The sequence below is a fragment of the Hoplias malabaricus genome, chromosome 17 (genome assembly GCF_029633855.1).
Source record: "Hoplias malabaricus isolate fHopMal1 chromosome 17, fHopMal1.hap1, whole genome shotgun sequence".
Classification (NCBI taxonomy): Eukaryota; Metazoa; Chordata; class Actinopteri; order Characiformes; family Erythrinidae; genus Hoplias; species Hoplias malabaricus.
Genome location: NC_089816.1, coordinates 5,877,060 through 5,901,065, shown reverse-complemented (window position 1 = coordinate 5,901,065; position 24,006 = coordinate 5,877,060). Strand labels below are relative to the sequence as shown.

At 40.9% G+C, this 24,006-nt stretch overlaps 1 protein-coding gene across 2 annotated transcripts in view; it reads right to left on the bottom strand.

The window, feature by feature from the left end:
* gpc3 (glypican 3) overlaps positions 1-24,006 on the bottom strand; it is a 163,344-nt gene that overhangs the window by 4,802 nt on the left and 134,536 nt on the right. The window contains exons 7-8 of one of the 2 annotated variants that reach the window (XM_066649710.1): positions 20,351-20,555; positions 7,331-7,465 (exon numbers count right to left, since the gene is read on the bottom strand). In XM_066649710.1, coding sequence (XP_066505807.1) covers positions 7,443-7,465; positions 20,351-20,555 — 228 coding nt within the window. In that variant the 3' untranslated portion in view covers positions 7,331-7,442. Of the gene's footprint in view, positions 1-7,330; positions 7,466-20,350; positions 20,556-24,006 lie in introns of those variants that run through there. The other variant, XM_066649709.1, reaches the window with a different exon arrangement.

Sequence of the window (24,006 nt, the reverse complement as noted above, 5' to 3'; positions counted from 1 at the left end):
GTCTTACCAAAGATGCACAACACTGTACAAATAATTTGCCAGAGGCAAATTCAAATTATTGGTGGTGTAATGTGGTAAAATTTTAAATAAAATATGGACAGTTCCATAAATTAACAATAAAGTCTTTAATTAAACAAAAGTACCCTATTACAAAACGCTCCGGATTGTTTAATTCTAAGTAAGTATCGGCATTGGTATCGGCAAGTACAAAAATACACATACTTGTATTCATACTTGGTTGGAAAAAATGGTACTTATGCATCCCTAAACTTTACATTTGTCACCATAGACATATGGGACACCAAAACAAAAGTAATATGCATTAAGTAACATACAGAAACTTGAATATTATTGCTCAATGCATACTTAAATGGAGAAAGTCAAACCAGCAACACTACTGTCCAGAAACATACTGGTTGAAAATAAAGCTTGGTGATCTCCAGTCAACAACTGCTGGTGAATTACTTTCTCAACAAAATGTTTGGTTTTATTCAAGAACTTTGCTGAGATGAAGCTTCCACCAAAATGTACACCTATTGTCGCACCCTCTTTAGAAATCCTCACATTACTGGACCTGATTTATGGTTATTTAGAAGCAGCCCAGCCAAAACAAACACTATCATATGTCCCAAACTGGGCAGACAACTTTAACGTTCTGGGAAGTCTTGTGAAACAACAGGAGCAACATGTGATCCAAGAACAATCAAGTCTACTGATTTGAAGTCCTCTGGCATTGTCTTGCAATATTGCACACCTGTTTGGATATATGTGTGTTTTTATAAAGATTAGAGTCTAGTGTACTGCAGAGGCTAACTATGGCTATTGTATTCGTTCACTTTTAAAAGTAAAGGTTCTTAAGTCTATGGCTGGCATATTAAATGGTTCCAAAAACAATCATGGAAAGAGTTTGATATGCTAGCTTCAATAAAAAGTGTAGAATCTTTATATGAATCTTGCAAAAGGATTTTCACCCTGGAACATCACATTTACTAATTGTTTCCATCCATTAAAAGTTATTTTGAGGGGAAAATGGTTCTTCTCTGACATTGCTTTTTTCTGGCACTTTTATTTTTTTAAGAGTGCACCTTAGGCATGGCATCAGTCTCCTCAAAGGGCCTAAAACAAACTTTCATTTGGCATCTCATGCTGAGGTCTGGGAAATGGTCTGTAAGTGAGACACAAATATGAACAGTGAGTTATGAGAAAGGGCAGGAGGATATCAGTAATAAAAGAGCACTAAAGAGAGGCACTCCAGCTATGTATGGAAGTGTCTCCTGTCAAGCCAGCTGTAGAGTCTCCTTCTCTCAGTGGCTACACACACACACACACACACACACTGTACATACAATAGCATACACACACACACAAACAGCCCAACTGCAGCAGCACATTTCTCACATAGCTTTCCTCTATTCCAAAGCAGTATACACACTCCAGAGGTCCTTAATGCATTAGACATAACAGACAGAAGACAGACAAAACCTTACACGCGTACTGATAAACACAATGGACCTAAATACCAAGGGTAAATTCCAGTAAGGCACTATTTTAGTTCTGTTCAATTAACTGAAACCAGGGTCTTAACAAGTGTTTATAAAAACACTGACAACAGACATTATCTTAGAATTTCTAGCATGAAAAAGAAGATTAAAAGAGAGAAAGAAAGAGAGAGAGAGAGAGAGAGAGGGAGGGAGGGAGGGAGGGTGCTGGGCTTGTGGGTTCAAACCCTGCTCTGGTTGACTGTCTGAAGTGTCTGATCAGTTCACCCTGTGAATTGGCGACTCAAAAGTGGCCAGAGGTGTGAGTGTGTGTGTGTGTGAATGTGTGAGTGTGTGTCACCCTGCGATGGACTGGTACGGCCTTATGTTGGCACTGGACCCACAATGACCCTGAACTGGAAAAAGGGTTACAGACAATGTATGAATGAATGGGGGAGAAAAAAAATTATATATATATATATATATATAGGTGATGGGCCAGACAAAGAGTGATGCATAAGACCCAGATGAAACAAACAACAAGGACACAGTTTCCCTTGCCCGGAGAAGGGTTTCCGGGGCCCCACCCTGGAGCCAAGCTTGGGGGAAGGGCTACTCGGTGAGTGCCTGATGGTCTGACTTTTGCTCATAGGGTTCGGCCAGGCTTAGTCCGAAGGAGCAAAATGGGTCCACTCTCCCATGGGCCCACCACTTGTGGTAGAGGTAGTAATCTGGGTCTGGTGCAATGTGGATCGGGTGGCAGCCGAGGGCGAGGACCCTGGCATTCTGATTCTCGGTTACTAAAATTCTGGCTTTTGGAACATGGACCCCTCTTTAAGAAGGGAGACCGGAGGGTGTGTTCCAATTATAGAGGATCACACTACTAAGCTTCCCTGGTAAGGTCTATGCAGGGGTACTGGAGAAGAGAGTCCAGCTGGTAGCTGAACCTCAAATCCAGGAGGGACAATGCAGGTTCCACTCTGTTTGTGGAACACCGGACCAGCTCTTTACCCTCGCTAGGATCCTGCAGGGTGCAGGGGAATTTGCTCAACCAGTCTCCGTGAGCTTTGTGGATCTGGAGAAGGCATTCGACTGTTTCACTCGGGATATTCTGTGGGGGGTGCTCTGGGAGTATGGGGTAATGGGCTCTTCGCTATGAGCTGTCTAGTCATATATATAAACAGAGCAGGGGTCTGGTTCATATGGCTGGCAGTAAGCCCAACTGGACCCCGTCAGGGCTGCCCATTGTCACTGGTTCTGTTCATAACTTTTATGGACAGAATTTTTCTGCATAGCCAAGTGGTGGAAGGTGTCTGGTTTGGTGGTCTCAGGATCCCATGTCTGCGGATGATGTGGTCTTGTTGGTTTCATTGAGCTGGGATCTCCAGATTTTGCTGGACCAGTTTGCAGCCGAGTGAGGGAAAGATGAAGTGGGCGGCTGACAGGGAGATCGGTGCGGCGTCTGCAGTAACGTGGACTCTGTACCGGTCCGTTGTGGTGAAGAGAGAGCTGAGCAATTTAGTCTATATCCCAACCCTCATGTATGGTCATGAGCTTTATGTAGTGACCGAAAGAACGAGATCGCGGGTACAAGCGGCTGACATAAGTTTCCTCCGCAGGGTGTCTGGACTCTCCCTTTGAGACAGTGTTAGGTGTTCGGACATCCGGGAGAGACTCGGGATTGGAGCCGCTGCTCCTCCACATCAAGAGAAGCCATTTGAGGTGGTTCGAGCACCTGGTCCGCATGATGCCTCCTGGACGTCTTCCTGGTGAGGTTTTTCAGGCGTGTCCAACAGGTAAGACCCAGGGCATGCTGGAGAGATTATATGTCTCGACTGGCCTGGAAACACCTCGCTATCCCCTATGAATATTACAAGTTTCTGACCACTTATAAAATATGTTCAAAGTGCTGCCCATTGTGTTGGATTGTCAATGCAACCCTCTTCTCCCACTGTTCACACACTGATAGCAACACTGCAGGAGAAATGCTAGCACAGGCTTCCAGTATCCGTAGTTTCAGGTGCTGCACATCTTGATGGTATGGTGTGGTCAGAAACTTGTAAATAACTCATGCAAGAATAAAGTAACATTAAAACCAAGCACACCATTGTTTTTGTTTGATGTGTCACATGACCCTCTTCCCATTGAAAAAACAAAAGTTGGATCCAAAATGGTCAACTTCAAAATGGCCACCATGGTCACCACCCATCTTGAAAAGTTTCCCCCCTCCCATATACTATTGTGCCACAAACAGGAAGTTAATATCACCAACATTCCCATTTTATTAAGGTGTATCCATATAAATGGCCCACCCTGTAGAGCTAAAGTATGCAAAGCAGTGGATAGACTACAGTCTGTGTTGTAACTATATAGTGCACTTATATGGTCAGAAAAGTTGATCAAATGAACAATGAATGTAGTAAAAAGGAAGTGTTTGTAATGTTATCACTGATTGATATTGGCTGTATCTGTATAAGAGTTAAATATACAATCTAGCCTGTAGCCTGCAGTGTAACTCCTGAGTTGAGCATCTATTAGAATTCCACTCAAAATGTGGTTTTGAAACTGTGGGTGTCAGTGTGTGGACTAGTGTGTTGCTAAGAAGCAGGATCAGAGCATATTGTTTGTCTTTCCAGAAGAACAGAGCTTAATGAACCATGTTTTTAGATCAGAGTTGGGAAACATGGTGTTTCTACACCTCACTTCTGCTGCTTCCAAAAGGTTTCAAGTGTATTTTTTGCCACTTGCCATAAGCTATATACCATTGGAAGCAGTGTACAAAACAAAACCTCCTGTCTGTGTCTGGAGTGGGTGGATATCACTCATTAAAAGGGGTTTCTACAAACTTTAGACGTACAGTGTCAGTTTTGTTTGATCAAATACATTCAAGGCAAAGTGAAAACTGTGTACATTTGATCTGATTTTTTTTTTGTCAAAGTTTTCCTATTAAGTCAGCTCAGAGACAGACAGAGTGAGGCCTGGTCTTGTGGGTCTCTGGATGCCTGGGGGCCCAACTTAGCTGCCTTTAAAACAGAGGAAGGAGGTGAACAAATAAAGCTTCGCTGCTAAACACTCCTTGAGATTTCTTTGCAATTACGACACTTCTTGAAAACGAGCCAGAGCACAATTAACTTTTTCTTCCCCTGTGTCCACTGACAGGCCGCTGGTCAGGGCATTCCTCTGGCCCTGAAAGGCTGATTTGTCATTGTGACAGCACAACACTGTACCATTGCTCCAATTAAGGCAGGGGTGCAATTCGATACAGCTTTTATATACACTACTCCCCAGCCCACAAGAGGCACACTCATGAATAAACTGGCGAGTGGTGTGTGTAAGTGTGTGAGAGATTTGTTAAGTGTGTAAAGGAGAAAGTGTGCTGTGCCGTGAGTGGATGTGAGCTATTTAGCAAAGATCTTGGCCATCACAGGGATTCAATAATACAATGGAGGAAAGGAAAAAATTGAAAATTAAGGGGCTGGAAAGGTTGAACACTCCATACAAATGTCGTTTGAAAAAGACCATATTTTAGGGGGAAAAAAATCTAAGGTGAATGAAACATTATGGAAACAGGAGGTCCACATCCTTATTCCTCAGCACAGGGACTTATAAAATCGTATTATAATTAGCCATGAACACCTGTGTTTGGGTGTGTGACTTCTTCATATTTCAGTGTCAAGAAAATGACAAACATCAACCTCTGAATATAATATACATTTTTTTAAATAGTTTAATTCAAAGTAAATATTTAAAGTTTTTCATTTTCTTTCCATTTCCTTTTCTCAATTTTAATGTATTGAGAGCTAAACATTCTTTTACACCTACGGTTTTGGGTCTTCCCACAGCTGAACGATGGACAAAAACATATGGATATTTTCAGTTATGATTGTGACTGTTTTGTTTGTGTACACAACTGTAAAAAGTTTATTTTTAAAATTGCACAAAGTACTAGAGTGCACAAAAAAGTGGGTAAAAAAATCAAATATCTATTGGTTTTATGTAACACTAAGTTTTGACCTCTGTGCATTTTTTCATGATCTCTTACTGTCATTTAACACACACCTAATTGCTGTTTTGACTAGAGAAAAAGAAAATTGTGGTCTCTGACTTTTGCAGTTTATGTTGCTGTTCATGTGTGTGTGTGTGTGTGTGTGTGCGCCACAGCTAAGATGACATAAACAAAAGAAAGAGGCCTAAGCTTTCCCTCTCTCTGGAGCCTGCTATGAAGAGACTGTAAACTAGCAGAGCTCCAATAATTAGCAGGATGGATGTATAGTTGCTGTAAGACTAAAAATAAATCCACAGCAGCCCCCTGCTTGATGATGTATGTGACCAACATGGAACAGTTTGACACACAGTACAGCAGGGTCTTCCTGGCCCCTGGCCCCCCTCCATCATAGCCATCAATTCTCCAGAGGATGGATCACCAGAGGTCATCACTATGCCAGCATGGGCTGGATGGCCTTATCACAGAGTTACGAGCTCCAGTTACCGCTCAGGGTCGAGGGTCAAAAGGCAGCCATTGATTGCTAATGGTGGGACAGAACTGGCTTAATGCTGCAGGGGCACTATCACACAGAACACAAACACTGGACACAAAAAAACAACAAACACACAGATTCTTCAGTTTTATTACTCAGTCAATGTAGAGAAAAGGACACTTGATGATGATTAGAGTGGAGAAGTGGACAGTTTTGTTTGCTTGTAACTCAGCCTAAGGGTGATTTATATGTTCTTTGTGTTAAAGGTGAGATAGTTTGAGCTGTTCTATATAAAATAGTAGGCAAAGGAACAGATTTATACATATATACACATACATAGTAATATTGTGATTGCTCTGCATTGTCTGCAGAACCTTCAGGATTGTTCTATAAATTCAGCGAAAGCTCTGGTTGGAACCAGTGTCTGACAGTAGTTTATACATCTTTTGCCACATTCAGATAACTTATATTTAGTATATTTAAGTTATAATTTCTTTTAAATGTTTAGTGTGCATATGCTAGTGTACCCCTAACATAGTACTAGTGATGCGTAGGGGCACTAGAAGAAATGAGCACTTTGAAAGTATATTCTGACATTTATGGCCTGAAACAGAGGCCTAGCTCTGAAAATCATGGTTTGCCCCTGCAATTAAATCTGAGCATCAAGAGCTTCACAACAAATGTTCTGTGTGCTCCTCCCAGATGAATTCCATAAAAATATTTAAGAACCCACTGGCATGTTCAGTTTTGTGTTCACTTTCTACAGTGCGTACACAGAGTGCTGTATAATTAGAAAGCACCATTATTCCTGCCAGCAGGGCCTTAAACATGATGAGGGCAAAGCATTACTTTCCTCCCACCAGCCTCCACCTATAACAGTGTGACTTCATCGCAGGCAGCACATTCATCAAATTATTACAGCTCTCTGAGGAAACCAGGTTTAAACGGCAGTTTTTCTGGTGCTCCAGACTACGAGACGAAGGTTCACCTGGCTGTATGCTAACCTTCTTTACCCTGGAGCCCTCAGCTCTGGACAGGTGCTTCACACAAGCAGATAAAAATATGGAATGTGAGTTTCCAAACACAGGTGCTTCTTATGAAAGCGGGAAATGGTTGGGATTGCAGCTGTGTTCGCTGGGCCTGTGCTTATGAAAACACACAGGAGTGCAGGAATTCGATAGAGAATCCCATCAGCTTAGCTGTTCTTTTGATATGATCGCTAAAGCACAGTATTCACCCATTAATCTCCCAAGCTTATTTTCTATTCAGATTAGTCTGAAAGGCATGCAAACAAGTAGCTGAAGTACAATCTTTAAGGCAGACTTATTGCTTAGAGTGTGTATTATTAGAGATACCAAGCAGATTTATATGCGCCGGCTTTGCTTTAGCAGAAATCAAATTCTGGGCTCCGGGGCACAGTAGAGCCTGAGTGCTGACGTCAAAAAGTACATTTTTAGTTCCAAATGGGTTTAGCTCAAAGTCCTTCTCAGCCTGCCAGGGATGGCCTTCCTATAACAAACAGCAAATAAGAGATAAGCGTAACATACTGTGAAGCCAACAAGTGGCCTATTTCAGGGATTACTAGCTAAACAAACAAAAAAGCATAAAACCTGAATAATACAGAGTATTGTGCAAAAAAAAAAATGAATTAGATATTTATGGGGATAAGAAAATCTATCTGCATAAAAAAGGGTAGAATAAAAGAAAAATAAGAAAAAAAAATTAATAAAAAAACCTATATTTATTTAGATAATGGCACTCTAAATAATGTCTTAATTGTTTGATTGTAAAATCTTTAAAGTGTTCATATTTGATAAATTATCTCTCAATTCAGCTGTTTGTGTCCAATTTTATTAACGACAGAAGACAACACTATGTGTCTGAAAGAATGTGGAGTGGTCAAATAGCCATTAATGAGAAATGAAACTACAGAGATAAACAGACTATAGGTTCAACTGCAGAATTTTACCAGTGGTCATGAATATTTTCATATTTATAACTAAACAGTTACAAACAGTAAGAAAATATAATTTTCTAAACCTATTGTAATAACATTTCAAGCACTATTCAAGCGAATGTGGTCTGATTCACGAGTAATGTTTATGCTAAAAAGGGCCTCTAACATTTCCGCATGGTGAAATTGTAGAGATGACAGTGATGAGATGCTGGAGCGCATTGAGCAGTGGGTGTGAGGAGTGTGCAGAGAGTGTTTTAGGCCTAACTGTGGATGAGTGGGGAAGGGAATGCGGGCATCTGCCTCCACGCCCATTCTGCTGACCACAGGGCCACTCCAACCGGCACCCAGTGACTGGCCAAGAAAAACCTGCCAGCCAAGAGGAAGCCAAGCCACAGTTCCTGCACAGACCCATGGCTTCACCAAGCACACACTCACTGAGCTCCACACACACACTCACCCCCGCCCCCCTCCCCACCACACGCTTACTCCTCTCTGCTATCCTGCTGCAGGCCTCCCAGAGAGGCTGGGGCAAGATTTGGAAAAAGAAGAGCAAAAGTACCGTTATGTAGAAGTGGGTACATGGGGTAGGGGGTAGGGGTGGCTGAGAGAGTTTGGAAAATGGAAGAAAAAGGGGGCATTCACCAGAATAAGGCAGGGTTATGAATAGCTTGGAATCACCAGGCAAATATTTGGAACTAATGCCTTCAGTTACATAAAGATTAGTAAGATTGATAAACTCATAGGAAAATAATAACATACCACAAATTAAAAGAAAAATACATAGTATTTTTGCCTTACAACTACAGGAAAATAGGCAGAACAGAGCCTCTGTCATTGTGATAGGAAACTACCTCCTTGCTCCCCCTTCCCCTTTAATTTCAGGACAGTGCTGTAAAAGTTAATTACTTTCTGCAGCGGTAGGGGGAGCCCAGGAGCAAACATACTGTATCTTACTCAGTGTTCTTTTAAGAAAACAGCAAATTACACTAAATTACAGAATATTTACCATTTACAAGGTTCATTCATTCATTCATTCATTCATTGTCTGTAACCGCTTATACAGTTCAGGGTCGCTCTAGGTCCAGAGCCTACCCAGAATCATTGGGCATAATGCGGGAAACAACCTGGAGGGGGCGCCAGTCCTTCACAGGGCAACAAACACTCACATATTCACTCACAGCTACGGACACCTATTGAGTCTAACCTACCAACGCGTGATTTTGGACCGTGGGAGGAATCCGGAGCACCCGGAGGAAACCCACGCAGACACAGGGAGAACACACCACACTCCTCACAGACAGTCACCCAGAGGAAACCCACGCAGACACAGAGAGAACACACCACACTCCTCACAGACAGTCACCCGGAGGAAACCCACACAGACACAGAGAGAACACACCACACTCCTCACAGACAGTCACCCAGAGGAAACCCATGCAGACACAGAGAGAACACACCACACTCCTCACAGACAGTCACCCGGAGGAAACCCACGCGGACACGGTGAGAACACACCACACTCCTCACAGATAGTTCCAGCTTTGAAAATATTTTATAATGCTCAGCATAAACTGATATAGAAACATATGTGTGTATAATTTCCTGCATACCATTTATAAATGTATTTTTTAATAAAACAAGCATGTGTTAATGTCAGGTCTCACAACACAATATAACCTTATTTAATAAGAACACAGAAAACAATAAATTGCACTGTAACTAGGTTTTGATCTACAATGCTCCTTTGAACATACACGACTTTATAACGCCATACTTATGTTTATGTGGTGTTATACATGCAAGTACAACTTCTTAAAAGGAAACATGCAGACTTATGTGATATGTACAGTATGCTATATAATGCTTTATAAATGCATCTTCACAACAAGTGAGTATTTCAGATGTTATAAACCTATAATGTTTTAATCCATTCCCAATTTTGGGGCAGCAGAGTAATGAGGACATGGTATGTGCTCCAGATGATAAAAAGAGGATAAGTTCTGTGTGGAGATGGGTAGAGGAAAGCTTGTGACTCCTTATGAATCCAGTGGTCTAACACAGTATGTATGACCATATGTTTCAGGAACTGATTCTTTTCCCTTTAAAGCTGGACCACCAGGGCTTCATGCCAACATTCCCCACTGCCCGCTCAATGGCCCCTTTGTGAGTCAAATGCAAGTCAACAGCTATTAATTAGCACAGCTCGGTTTGAGCATGGAGGAACGACCCACCAACACACTGCAGTCATAACACTACACACATGCTGTTAGATTTACTCACATAGATTTATATCTAAACTTCAGAGGAAGCCAAATCAGACCAATGGAGGCAGGAAAAGAGGAATGGCTGTAGATGAACAGCGAGAGAAAGTGAGAGTCTGATTTGCCTACTGTAAACCCCAGAATTCTGTAGGTCATTTTGCTGCCTAAAAAGCATCATAACAAATCAAAAACACAAAGAGCTGATTCTGAAGCTGTTTTGGAGTTAGGACTCCAAAACACAAGGCAGAAAAAAGCAGTAGATGGAAGTCATCAGGGAGTCAGATGGGGTGAGAATAGTGGCCAGATAGAGAGAGAACTGGGTATAGATAAACAACAACCATGGAGAAAGGAGTTTTTTGGGAGCTGAGAGAGAGGACACATGACTCACCTCTCCACTATGCTTTCTGTACAGAACAGTGTGGTGACTTGCACTCATCACAGTAAAATATAATAATGCCTTACTCTTTCAGCGTCAATGATTCACCCTCTGAAGCCTGGAGTCATTACTGACACTTTATTATGCATCCAATTGACATTATATAAATTATAAATTATATTATATATATATGAAATCAACAGCACACATTATTTAAAATCATTATTGATTTGGAAATTGAGATTTGGAAAAAGTTAAACCAACCCATTCACACACAGAATGTCACACTTACTGGAATGATGTTATTTGGTTATTCTTTTTTTCCTTAATTTAAAAACAAAAATCTAAAATCACTTAGCAGAATGCTAGCTAATATGCAGATCTGTTTGGTAATTTAACAAATTTAGTGCTCTCCTCCAAGTGTGTTAATCTCCAATGATGCTATGCTAGCAGCAGTTTAATAATCAAGCAGCTTTACGTGTCTGAATGGATGTGCCAGCCTTTGTCCTGTCGCTTTCATAACACTGTGTGATTGGGGGAGATTAGTCGATGGGTAAAACGTGAAAGAGTGAAAGAGTGAAGAGAGTAAACGGGGTAAAATCTTCCATAAAGTAGTGTTATTAATTTCACACTTACATAGAACATAATGAATAATAATGAATATACACTTGTCCAGTTCAGGGTCACAGTGGGTCTGGAGCCTACCCGGAATCACTGGGTGCAAGGCAGGAACACCCTGGAGGGGGCATGAATTACACTGATATATTATTTACATTCTGTATTGACAGGGGGCGGCACTGTGGCGCAGCAGGTAGTGTCGCAGTCACACAGCTCCAGGGGCCTGGAGGTTGTGGGTTCGGTTCCCGCTCCGGGTGACTGTCTGTGAGGATTTGGTGTGTTCTCCCTGTGTCTGTGTGGGTTTCCTCCGGGTGCTCCGGTTTCCTCCCACAGTCCAAAAACACACGTTGGTAGGTGGATTGGTGACTCCAAAGTGAATGAGTGAATGTGTGAGTGTGTGTTGCCCTGTGAAGGACTGGCGCCCCCTCCAGGGTTTATTCCCCGCCTTGCGCCCAGTGATTCCAGGTAGGCTCTGTACCCACCGCGACCCTGAATTGGATAAGCGGTTACAGATAATGAATGAATGAACATATTGACAGGTTCAAGTTTGTGCTTCCATAATTTTTTCTGAAAACCTGTTTTTTTCACAAAGCTGTACAACACTGTGTTGGTGTTAAAATTGCTGGTGTAATAGTTTCATTTATGTGCTCAACAGCTTATATTACTTATTAGCTGCATTATATTCATAGCTCTGATGAAAAATGAAAAGAAACACACTTAAGGCATTAAAGTGTCTTGGCTGATTGACTGACTACACGTGAAAGTGGGAAGGCTGTCCCTTGGTGGCACCTTCACTTTAAAGGAACTGTTTATCAGCCTTGGTTGTGTTAGACTCTCTGTTCTCCACAGGAACAGTAGGTGAGCAGCAGCTCCTTCCCCAGGTCTGGTCTCTGAGGACTGAGACTCGCTGACAGACATGACGCAGGGAGCCGTCTGGAGTCAATTTGCTACGTCAAAAGCTCTCGCTCATGTAAATAAAGCTCTTAAACAAACAAACACATTTTTCAGGGAGAAGCGCAGGATTCTGTAGAACGGAGCAGGCTTCACTGTAGATTATGGGAAATATGTTTTGGTTTTGTTTAGGCCTTTTTTTTTGTTTTCATATAGTCAGATTCTAGCCTGCATGCTTTCCCACCATCATTTTACTGAGGCTCCACTGAGGGAGCTCTCTTATATGAGCCAGAGTGAGATTATGGGGTTAAACTCTGGGAAATCATCTTGTGTGTGTTACAGTGAGAACCAACAAGGACCCTAAAAGCATCTATAGAGACCATCTATCTCAGGCTTGCGCACATCAAGCCAGACGCTGTTTACACAGATGGTGGTTGAGTCTCATTATTCCAGTTTGTGTGTGTATGTTTGTGTGTTTGGCTATGTGTGTGTGTGTCTGTTTGGGGGGGGGGGGGGGGCACCTGATGTTTATAAGCTGAAGGAGAACTGAGGAGAGTACTGTAGAAGGGCCCGGATCAAGGCAGACTTCCTCTTGCTGTGTTCAGGATGATTTGCACATGAGCTGGTGCTGCCGCTGCTTCCTCCCCGGCGGGGAAACAACCCATCTGCTTCATTTCTCTTTAATGATCTCACTTTCCACCCACAGGCGATAAAGCAGTTCCAGTGTGAATGAAAGCTACTGCAGGTACACTGAGACATACCATGCTCACCACTCTAATCTCGTGTAATTTCCATACACTATTAAAAACAGTTGCAGGGATTGTTTTTAAACACGTTTAAAGCTCACTAGAAAATGATTGCACTTTCTACTTCTCACAATCCAAGTTGTCACAAACACATTTAGGGATCTTGAGGTCAGGGCCCTGGGACCACGTCTTTTTGATTGGCAAATATGCTTCTCCACATCCTTTCAGGCCCATAGCATTGAGGACTTCTTGGCATTGGGCATGGTGACCTAACTGTTAAATTGTCAGTGAGATTCTATAGAGAATACATAGGTTGTGTTTACACATTTGAACACCTGTGTCTGCAATTAAAGCAGCGGAAACCATTCATTAGAAAGAGTTTCCATAAATGTTTGGACCCAGTGTATTTCCTTTATGCTTACAAAGGCAGTCACTGCAGGGAGACGCTAAATCTTATTTTCTGTTTTTGTAGTGTGATTTGGTGAACACGTTTACTATCCAGTTATAGAGACTAAATAAAGACTCTCTGTTGCTCATTTCCTGTTCTATCTGCTTCCATGTGTTTCTGGATGATTGTAATTTCAAATATATTAGACACGTGTGCTGTCTGTAACGACAAGGCACCTGGCTTACAGCACTTCCAACATCTGCACACCAAACACGCATACGCACACAAACACTTTGTGCCATGGGGCAAGTCGGCCTCATATGCATCCAGTTTTAGAGTTTTCTGGGCACAGATTCTGCTGGTCTGGTCTCCTCACCTCTCAGGTGCTGTGGGTCAGAGGTGCCACATGGACCACATTAGCATTCCAGCCTCCGAAATGGAAGAAACCTGGGACAAAGTTCTTGCACTTTACATGGAGGGAACACTGCATGTGAACTCTCCCTGTAATCAGTCTTCCTTCAGAAAAGTATGGAAAAACATTTACAGTTGTTGTTATGACATGATGATATCAGGACTGAATTGATGCCGTACAGGTCAGTGTTAATGAGGCTTACGATAGTGAAACATGAGCTTTTTATGTACACAGCACAATGTAATATCTTCACAAGTGCCAGCATCTTAAACAGGCATTCCATCTAATATTCCTTATAATAGCAAAACACTTATTAAATAACTATTTCTAAACACTATTTACTTTTAAATCTTACTGAACTGGAAGATAATGTAAATTGCCTTTAAGGGGAATATGTGCCAGTGCAGTGAGAACATGTCATTGGATAACATTACTTCAAATAAATGTAACTGCGCCATATCAGATCTTCAGTGTTTGTGGCAGTATCTCCTTAAGACTGAATGTGTCACAAATGACATGTTTGCAACATGTTGTGTTTGAACTTTTTGAAAATATTTTGATAAATAAATAAAAGAAATCAGATTCCACATTAAACTAAAAAAGTTAAAGATTGCAATGATAACCCATGTGCAGTTTTGTGTCTTATATCCCTGTGAAATTCCTGATGAATGCCTGACTTACTCCATTAAACCAGTGTGTACAAATAAATCTTCAGTGCACTTTCTTGGTGTTTTGTTTGATAGCTTGTAGTAGTGAAATAATTCAAAACTGATCCAATTATAGCAGGAATTTAGCCGTAGAACTCCTCCATCACCATTGTGGTTCTGTTTTGAAAGTGTGATTGCTAGCGTCATTTTGATGGATTCAAAGCTACTAATGAGGTCTATCAAAGTGAAAAAAAAATAAATAAATAACAAACACAACAAACCCCTCCAAAACTTTTCAGGCCTCAGAAAAACAAGATTTTCCTTAAGGGATGCACATCTAAAATTGAATTTGAGGGCAGTGATGATGAGTCTGAAAACATTCAAAGAATCCCAGGAGTGTGTAGTGTGTAGTGATTTTTGTTTTACAGCTTAATTACAAAACACATCTCCAGTAAGAGAAAAAACAAAACATCTTTTAACAGTGAAAACTGTTAATGGGATTGTTCAGATTATACTATTATAATATTTATGTTATTATTGTATTTAGTAAAATTAAATAGTAATAGTAAATAAATAGTAAATAAAAAAATTCCTAGATTAATATATTAACGCAGCTGCTTATTATTTTTGTCTTAAAACTAAAGACTTAAAAACCATGTTTACGTCTATAGCACAAACTTATTACTCGATAGTCAGAAAGATTAATTTGTTTAACAAAGATTAAGATCTTTACAGATAGCCACATTAAAACTGCCCTTACTTTAAGATGTTATCATTTGTTAAGATTTACTTTCTTGCACTACAAATTATTTTCTGATAATGTTTTCTATTCTTTAATGTAGTTCTGGGAAATGTGGCAAAGTTATTTTCTGTGGTAACTGACCACATGCAACAGTTGCAGCAGATAGAGGTTGTGTTGATATATGCTGAAGAGTTCTAGATGACAGAACACTCTGATATGAGCCTCAATGGTCTTATTGGACAATCCTCACTTTTCTGTGGGTGACACTCTCCTGGTGTCCATCACTTTCCCTCTCTCTGTCCTTTCTTTCTCTCACCTCATCCATCTTCCTCCCTCTCTCCATATCTGAGTAAATCTGTAGCAGGCCTGAGGTTGGGGCAAGGCCCAGGCACTGCATGTTTCACATTGCAGGCATATTTCTCCGCTGTGTTTCTCTAACCTCTGCCTGCTGATAAAGGGCCAAATAAGCTTGGACGTGTGGAAGAAAAAAAAAAAAAAAAGACTCCTCCACACTTATAATGACCAAATGTCTGCTGAGCAACTGGAAAATAACAAGAGCACGTCTGACCGAAATGTACTATGAGGTGGTCAGAAGCTATGGCGTTCCAGTAGGGAGAGCATCAAGTCTTCCAGAAATCCCCTTTTTTTTGTAGGCCTGAGCCTTCAGTGACAGCTACATTTGTCAGCATTTCCTCTGTTCCTGCTTTGATGAAGTGAGTGGAGAAGAGGCAAATCTCTAAAATAGATGCAGCTGAGAGTGGAACAATCCATTCTGCTTCACAAAGAAGATGGTGAGGGTTTTTTTTTCAAGATGTGCTTTGGTAAGAACTGTCACAAGTAAATAATGTAAAGACTGAAAGAAAAAAGAGAAACAGCTGGGAAGCATTTCTCAAAGAATGATTTGCCGTGTGAATTCATATTTATTATTTAGTAATTAAGCTTAACACTTAACCCTTATGTTATTTTTCAATAACTAATGTCAAACTAATGTGCTAATTACTTAATAATGGGAGTGATTTCTAAATTATCTTCACCTCAGAATGAAACAATAAACCTCTATTATATGTACAGCTACACCTCCAATAGACAGTACATTCTACACACTTACAACTGTAAGCAGGCACTTAAGCCACTGGCCATTGGTTTTTTATAAACCCTATTTTCAGAAAAGAAAAAAAGAGAGAGAGACAGAATATGTGTTTCTGTCATTTTCCTAGACCATTATTTAACTGAGAAAGCTCAAAGAAAAATTTCCAGTGTTTTGTCTGATTATTTGTACCTTAACTGCATTTTGTAAATATGAACATTTTGAGGTGGGATGGAGGCAAAAAAAATAGTAGTGAAAATTATATAGAATACTAAAGTTATGCTTTGTTACATTCTGAATCAGTACACTATAAGCAGATGAATTAGTAAGGAATTGTACTTACATTAGTAAACTACCACTTGCAAGACTGCTACAATTTGTATTCTCCTTTCCCATATTCAAGTGTAATTAATTCTTTATGTTGTTTTTTTGGTTGGAAATTGGATATATTTTATATTGTGTGGTTATGTTTGTACTTTTCTCAGTTAAATAAAGGTTCCTGAGAATGAACAAATCTTGCTTGTATTCCATGTTACAAAATGTGTTTTCTGGATATGGCGTTTGTATAATAAATGTCCCGGGCTGATGTGCCTTCCATATACACACCATGGAATTATGTTTGCAAAAAAATCCTCACTGAATCTCACAATCACACACACACACAAACACAAACACACACTTCTTCTGCTTGAAATATCAGCAGGAACATAAAGTCATAAATAAACAGTCATTCTTCAATGTCACAATTTTCCACAACACCATTAACACCAGCCTATAGTGCATAACTCCATATATGCTATAATATTGTCAAAACATAAACTGTATGTCATTTTACAGACTTTTTTGAAGAATGGCTGACTATAGGAGCTTAACAATTCAGAAAACCCAATGATGGAAAATACCACACGAATTAGCACAGGCTTCAATTATGGATAAGAATTGTGATTCGTTATTTGAAATCTGCTGAAATAATTGTAATCAGGTGATTATAGAATAAGCGTGAGAGGTCAACATATGGTGAATTATTTATCTTAGGACCAGAAAGCCTGCTGACCGAGAACACATTTATAATAGAAGCCAATAGGCAGACGCTTCCTGTGCTGCCCTGCTTATGCTTCAGTCACATGACCACTAGCCAAACTGAGCGACTGTTAAGGGGTTATGTGTGTTATGGGGCAGAGCCAGACAGGACGCTAGATATGACTGCATTTATGATGGGGTGTCTGGACAGGACACACACATACACAGGCCTGGAAATAGCTCTACTGGCCTGGAATGCTTCAGAGAATGCATGAGGCGTGAATTCCGTGTCCAGACTGGGGAATAGAGGGGTAGCAGGGCACTGGGTGGGAGGCCTGGGGGAGACGGAACAGAGCGACTTGCGATAGATCAATCACTTTGGATCATTCAGAACATCCCTGATGTGGTCAGTTGGCTGACAGATCTGACTCTGGGGGTCCAGGCCGCAAGCTGTCCACACCTTGTTGTGGACTTGCCAGTCACGGCTCCAGACTTCAATGCTGCAGCACTGGGGATTCTTCCCTCCACTGAGCTTTGTGAAACCCAATCCTCATCGTCCATCTCCTGGCACCAGGCACAGACAGGCCTCCCATTAGAGAATCTGCTAGTGGGTGACCTTTGGCATGCTGACCCCAATCCTTCCCTGCTCCCTCATTCAAAACAGGGGCAAAAAATGCAGGGGTGAACCATATTCTACTGGGTCATCAGCAACTACTGACCAATCAGCAGCTCTCTCAGTACCTAGCTTCTCAGGCACAGCCACAGAGCTTCTAAACATGTCATCAACAGACTCATTGTCATCTTCAAACAAGAAACCTGGCAACTCCAAATTAGCAGAAAGGTTAACAGGTCTTTAACGTAAGCCCGAGAGGTGTCTCAAGGATTTAGCTGAAAATTTTTGGTTAGTTACATTAGCTGCCAACATTCCACTGCATGAAATTCTCCTGCTGAGAGGTTCTATGTGCTTTCACATAATGAGACTCTCACTGTAGAAAAACCCTTGTTCTAAACGTAAGATTTAGTGCTGTCAGTATTAATACATTAACCCATGTTAATGCATGCTAGAATTTAATGTTAATTTTTAAACACCAATTAATAATTTACCAAATTTAGCTATAACATCCTCCTTGATGTCAGAAGGTAGATTACATTTTATTTATGCTGAAATATATAATAAATCTCATAACTAACTCTTTTTAACCCTTCCTCCTCCTCTCATTTCTCTCTCTTATGCATTCATGCACGCCACACACACACACATACATGCATGCAACACAGACTCCCTCACAGAAACACACACACAGCTATGGTTTTGTCTTTTAACTCACTTGACTTGTCAGTTTACCCTGAATATGGAGGTTAATTATTATTATTTTTTTTAATCAACTGACAATAATAATTATAATTCCACTGTGCTGACCTTACATTGTTTCTGTTTTATCTTACATTAAATGATTTATTATTAAAAGCTCCAGTCTTAAGAAAAGACAAATTGTGCAACTATTTAGTAAATTTTTAAAAATGGATAGACAGCCCTAGAGAAAACATTTATTTTTACATTGGTGGCATTTGGAAGACATTATTATCCGCTGTGTTTTACAGTTTTAATCATGTTGCCGAGGCACAAGAGTCTTGCCCAAGTACTGTCATTGGTATAGCATGGTGTTCCTACCAGACATTGTCTGCAATATGGAAGAAAGTGGTGTTATGGACGGCTATATTCCATCTGTACCAACAGAGCTGAATGCACACTACGAGTTAGACACTTGCATTGAAACACTGCACTTAAAGCCTGGAGTGCTTTGTTCTGGCTTAATCATTTACAGCATTAAGGTAGCAGTACAAACTGAATCAGGTTTGTGAATGTCATTTCTGCTCAGTCTGAATTGTTTAAGTTTTAAGTCTGAGATGAGTCATGAATCAGTTGAGGGTGAGTCAACATGTGACTCATGTGATTTGGAAGGCCAACTCCAGTCCCTGTCTCTACAGAATGCTAACTTTGTAGGAGAGGGAATGCTTTAATCCCAGGACTGTTGGGCCATTTTTAACTGGTCTATTCTACATGGAACACCGATTCTATGTATAAGGCATCTGAAAAAACAGACACTGATGCCGCATTCACACACACATTACTCATTCACACATGCAGTATAGGTGTGTCTTACAAAGATCCATCCGAGGAATGTTATATCAACTGTTTCATCCAACAAGTGAATTGCATTCCCTTCGTTCTCGATAATTAAAGCAGTAAATCTGCTCAAACAGAAGTGGGTGGACATGTGTGCAACCTCTAACACAGCGCTGACGGCTGTAGAGTTCCTTGGGTTTAAGAGAATCCTCGGCTGTAACTGGAGTTTGATCGGTGTTACTTACTGCCTGCTTCCACAGAGTAAACGCTGATTATTCACTTTATTCAGCCGCTCTGTATGCAGTGGACAGAGCAGATTCTTAACCTCACCCCTAGGGCTTCTGGCAGCACTGCCCAAAGGGCCCAGAGTCCCTGCCACAACAACATGGTCAGGAGGACAACTCCCTGGACTGTGTTTGTTCAGCTGGACCGGCTTTGTCAGCCAGTATCGTGCTCCTTGTTCCTGCCCCTCTACTGTTATTCCTCACCTGTGTTTGGCTTCTTTGCGTTCGTATGGTTTGTTGATTCTTTTGCACTTTTGTGTTGCATCAAAGAGAACATATCCTTGTCTCCAATGTTCTGTATACTCTGAGAGTAAAGAAGTCAAGAGGTCACTGATAAAGGTGAAATACCCCTTATCAGTACATTTATGGGGGCTATAGCTATAAATAGCCTACACTTTAAAGCACTAATAAGATCTGACTGTTAAATAAATGCTGAAGCTGTGAATTCTTGAGGTTACCATGATTGACTTGTTATGCCGTTGGCTGCTGGCTTTTATAAAACCACTAAGTGGAATTTTCCCTTAGTACTTAGGAAATACAGTAGCAGTGAAAGGGCAATTTGAGTGGATCAATCCTCCAGCCATTACAAAATGATATTAAAAAAAAAAAAACAATGTCTCACACATCAACTAATTACTATGTAACTATTCACGTAACAACTGTTCAGGTGACAGGTTCCTATCAACTTTGTTGTGAAAAAGAACATCCAGCCATTACAAAACTTTTTAGATTTCAGGTTCCAGTCACCATCAGTACCACACTGTTACAAAACGGATACTTGCAAAACGTACATCAAAGGCTAGACCCATGTGTCACTCGATACGATGTATGACAAACCTGCAAAGATGCGCAAACGTTTGCGACGTGGGGGAGGCCCCAGGCCTGAAACACCAGTACACTCATCTTCATCATCACAGTCACCACTCTCCAGACCCTCGTCATCCTCTGCCCCTTGGTTCTGTCTGTTAGGATCTCTCCTTGTAGCACCCCCTCCTGGACGAGCCTTCCATCTCTTCTCCGGTGTTGTCACCATCCGCAAAAGCTGGAGGGGATAACAAAAAAATGTATTTTTTAAAAAGTCCTTGACTGTGAACTGCTCTTTATTTACTGTGTGCAAACTACTATTGTCCACACCCCCTTTCACATTTTAGAAATATCAAAACTTTCATTCATTCATTCATTATCTGTAAGCGCTTATCCAGTTCAGGGTCGCGGGGGGTCCAGAGCCTACGTGGAATCATTGGGCGCAAGGCGGGAATACACCCTGGAGGGGGCGCCAGTCCTTCAAAGGGCGACACACACACTCACACATTCACACCTACGGACACTTTTTGAATCGCCAATCCACCTACCAACGTGTGTTTTTGGACTGTGGGAGGAAACCGGAGCACCCGGAGGAAACCCACGCGGACACAGGGAGAACACACCACACTCCTCACAGACAGTCACCCGGAGCGGGAATCGAACCCACAACCTCCAGGTCCCTGGAGCTGTGTGACTGCGACACTACCTGCTGCCCCACCGTGCCGTCAATATCAAAACTTGATTATGATTATTATTCATTTAATGATCATTATTACATTAATGCCACAACATAGCTACTAAACAAGACACATTACACATCAGACTTATCACCCCGGAAAGACCAACACAGACCGTGGGCAGATCGCACAAAATTTCTATTTCTCAGAAGCTTGTTTCTCAATATAAGGAAGAATAATCATACAGCTATGGCACTTTTATTCATTTTTCCACACAGTATATATTTGCAGGTGAGAAATAACTGTTATTTGGCTGCGGCTAGGCAGCGATGTGTAATTTGTCGACTGGAGCCGACTCTTTCAAGCATGTTGTGACGCTGATGTTGCTCTTGGCACACAGAAATATTGGAACAGCTCTAGTTGTGTGATCTGAACACATGAGGAACGCAACACAAATGACTTGCGTGATCTCAGATTATTACTGAACTTGGTGATGGGTTTAGATTTTATTATGGTATAAACTGGCCACCTGCGTCCTTTCCTAACTGCAATGCAACATATTACTATGTCATGTACACTCTCCTCCCAGTCTCTTCAGAAGTCTTCTTTCCCACAAGCAAAGCAGTAATTATCAGCGTCTGCTTTGAAGTCGGAAAAGTAATTTCAAGAAAAGGAATTTCGTTTATAAAACATGACTCTTCCGCCAACACCCTGTTAACAGATTTGAACTGATAACGAAGTTACTTGATGTATTTTGAAGAGATTTGTTGTTGAAACAGGAGCAAGACAAAAAGTGAAAAGTCGGAAAGCACCCGACTGAATACATTTTCCTCAACTTTTCAACATTTCTGTATAATTCCTTGTCCAACAAGAAATGTATCTGTAACCGTTTCACTTAACAGCTTCCTGTGAGGCAGCCTTTAGAGAATTAAACTCTTCAGTCCCCTGGACCCCATCTCCTCTGCTGTAAACATATCTAACTCACATAACTGAACCACTCAGTGACTATTTATTGTAGTGATTGAATTATCTAGAAATTCTGCAAAATCCCTTTTAAAGTGTATTCAACTTTTAGAAACTACTTATAAAAATGACAAGAATGACTTTGGAGACATACTGGAGGCATTAAGGCATGAATGTTTGTTCAAAGACTAGTTCTATATTTGTTATGTTATAATTATTATTATTTTGGTCTCATTACCATTTAATTCATTCATTTATTCTCTGTAAATTCTTCATCGTATTCAGGGTTGTTGTGGGGCTGGAACTTACCCAGACACACTCAGTGTAAGGCATCATACACACACACAGTCACTCATACAGTCAGTCCATCTCCCTAGCATTAAACTTCTCATAGACAGTGACCCAAGGTGCCCTGGAGCCATGTGACAGAGACAGTACTCATTGTGCCACTGTGCTGCCCTTCATCGCTTTTTCATTTAAAAGAACAAGAAAAATGCCTGTGTGCAAAATTTTAGTTTTAGTAAACATTATTGTTAAATATACAAATAATTGCTAAAGAAGACCATTCACAAGAATATTCCCAAATGGAAACCTTAATTTCTCATTATTCCGATACGGAAAGACGAACAGTTGTCCGTTATGGAAAATGAAATACATACACCATTCATTAACGGTTTGAGAAGTCAGATAATGTTCTTTTATGTCAAGCCAGGGCTAAATGAAAGAGTGTTCATTTCTTTGTACAGGAAATGCTAACATGGGAAAGTGAGGGGGGAAAGATGGATGTTCAATGAAGTTTTCTATAACAAACAAATTCTATGGCTTGCCAAAGTAAATTGCTCCAAATTCCAGGCTTTATGCTGTTCCTTTCATCTCTCCATTCTGTCTTCCACTTCTTCCCCCTTTTATTGATTTCCTTCCGATGCGTGGATGCGAGCATGTGCTTGTTGTTGGGCTGTTTTTTTGGTGTGTGTTGTTTTTGTCTGCAGGAGAAAATTAACATCAGATGGGTTTGGGCTTTGGACAGTCAGAAAAAAAACTGTGGAAGCTGTGGCCCATGACGGTACAGGGATGGTAATAGAGCGAGACTCAGAGAGCAATAATCAACAAATTACATTGATGAGGAGGCAAACAACTTCATCCTTTGAACCAATCCGTCTGTTTCAGAATAGTTTTAACAGCAGTTCGTTTTGCTGAGGTTACCAAGGACAGATGTATGGCATGTTCCACCACAAGCCCCACACAGGCTTCCATTCAGGACCAGGATACAGGAGCCATACACATCTCTCTCTCTCTCCCTCTCTCTCTCTCTCTCTCTCTCTCTCTGTGTATGTGTGTGTGAGTGTGTGTGTAAGCAGTGGAACCAGGCTGGCAAGAGAAATTAATAAAAAATGCTCTTTTCTGCTCACTGAACCAGCTTCGAAGCAAGGAACGATAATGTAAACAGAGCCAAGCTCAGCAGCTGAAGTCCTTCAGAACTGCCACCTAGTGAAGCTCCAATCTACTGAGAACCAATAACACACTTTTGTGCTTCAGTGTTGGTGTAGTAAAGTTACAAATGACTAATCCCTGGTCTATAACTGTAACTGGATTAGTCACTCAGAAATCTTCAGAGATGGTAACCAAAGTCGTAGATTTGCTCTTGACATTGGTGGGGACCTATGAATCTTTGTTGTGCAGTTAATTTCCAAACCATGTTATTCATAGCAACAGATGAATTTTTGTCCACTGTATGCTGTGCGCCAAAGCCTAGCATTGCCTTTAACATTATTATGATGGACTCATTTCATTAGTGAACTTGACTTTAAGTCGAAATGACTTACACTTTAAGTTTCTTTGTAAAACAGCTCCTCATGTCCATTTTTTTGCTGCCATCCTCACTCCCTTTTGACCTCCCATGTGTTACCAACGATGCACCTGAGTCTTTCACAGTAAGTCTAGCTTATGACTGTAATGTTCGCATGTAATGTATGTTCGCTCACAACCAAACGACAGAGACTCACATGACAGCAGGGAAAGGCACAGCCAATCACACTGGTCGTATGTGTT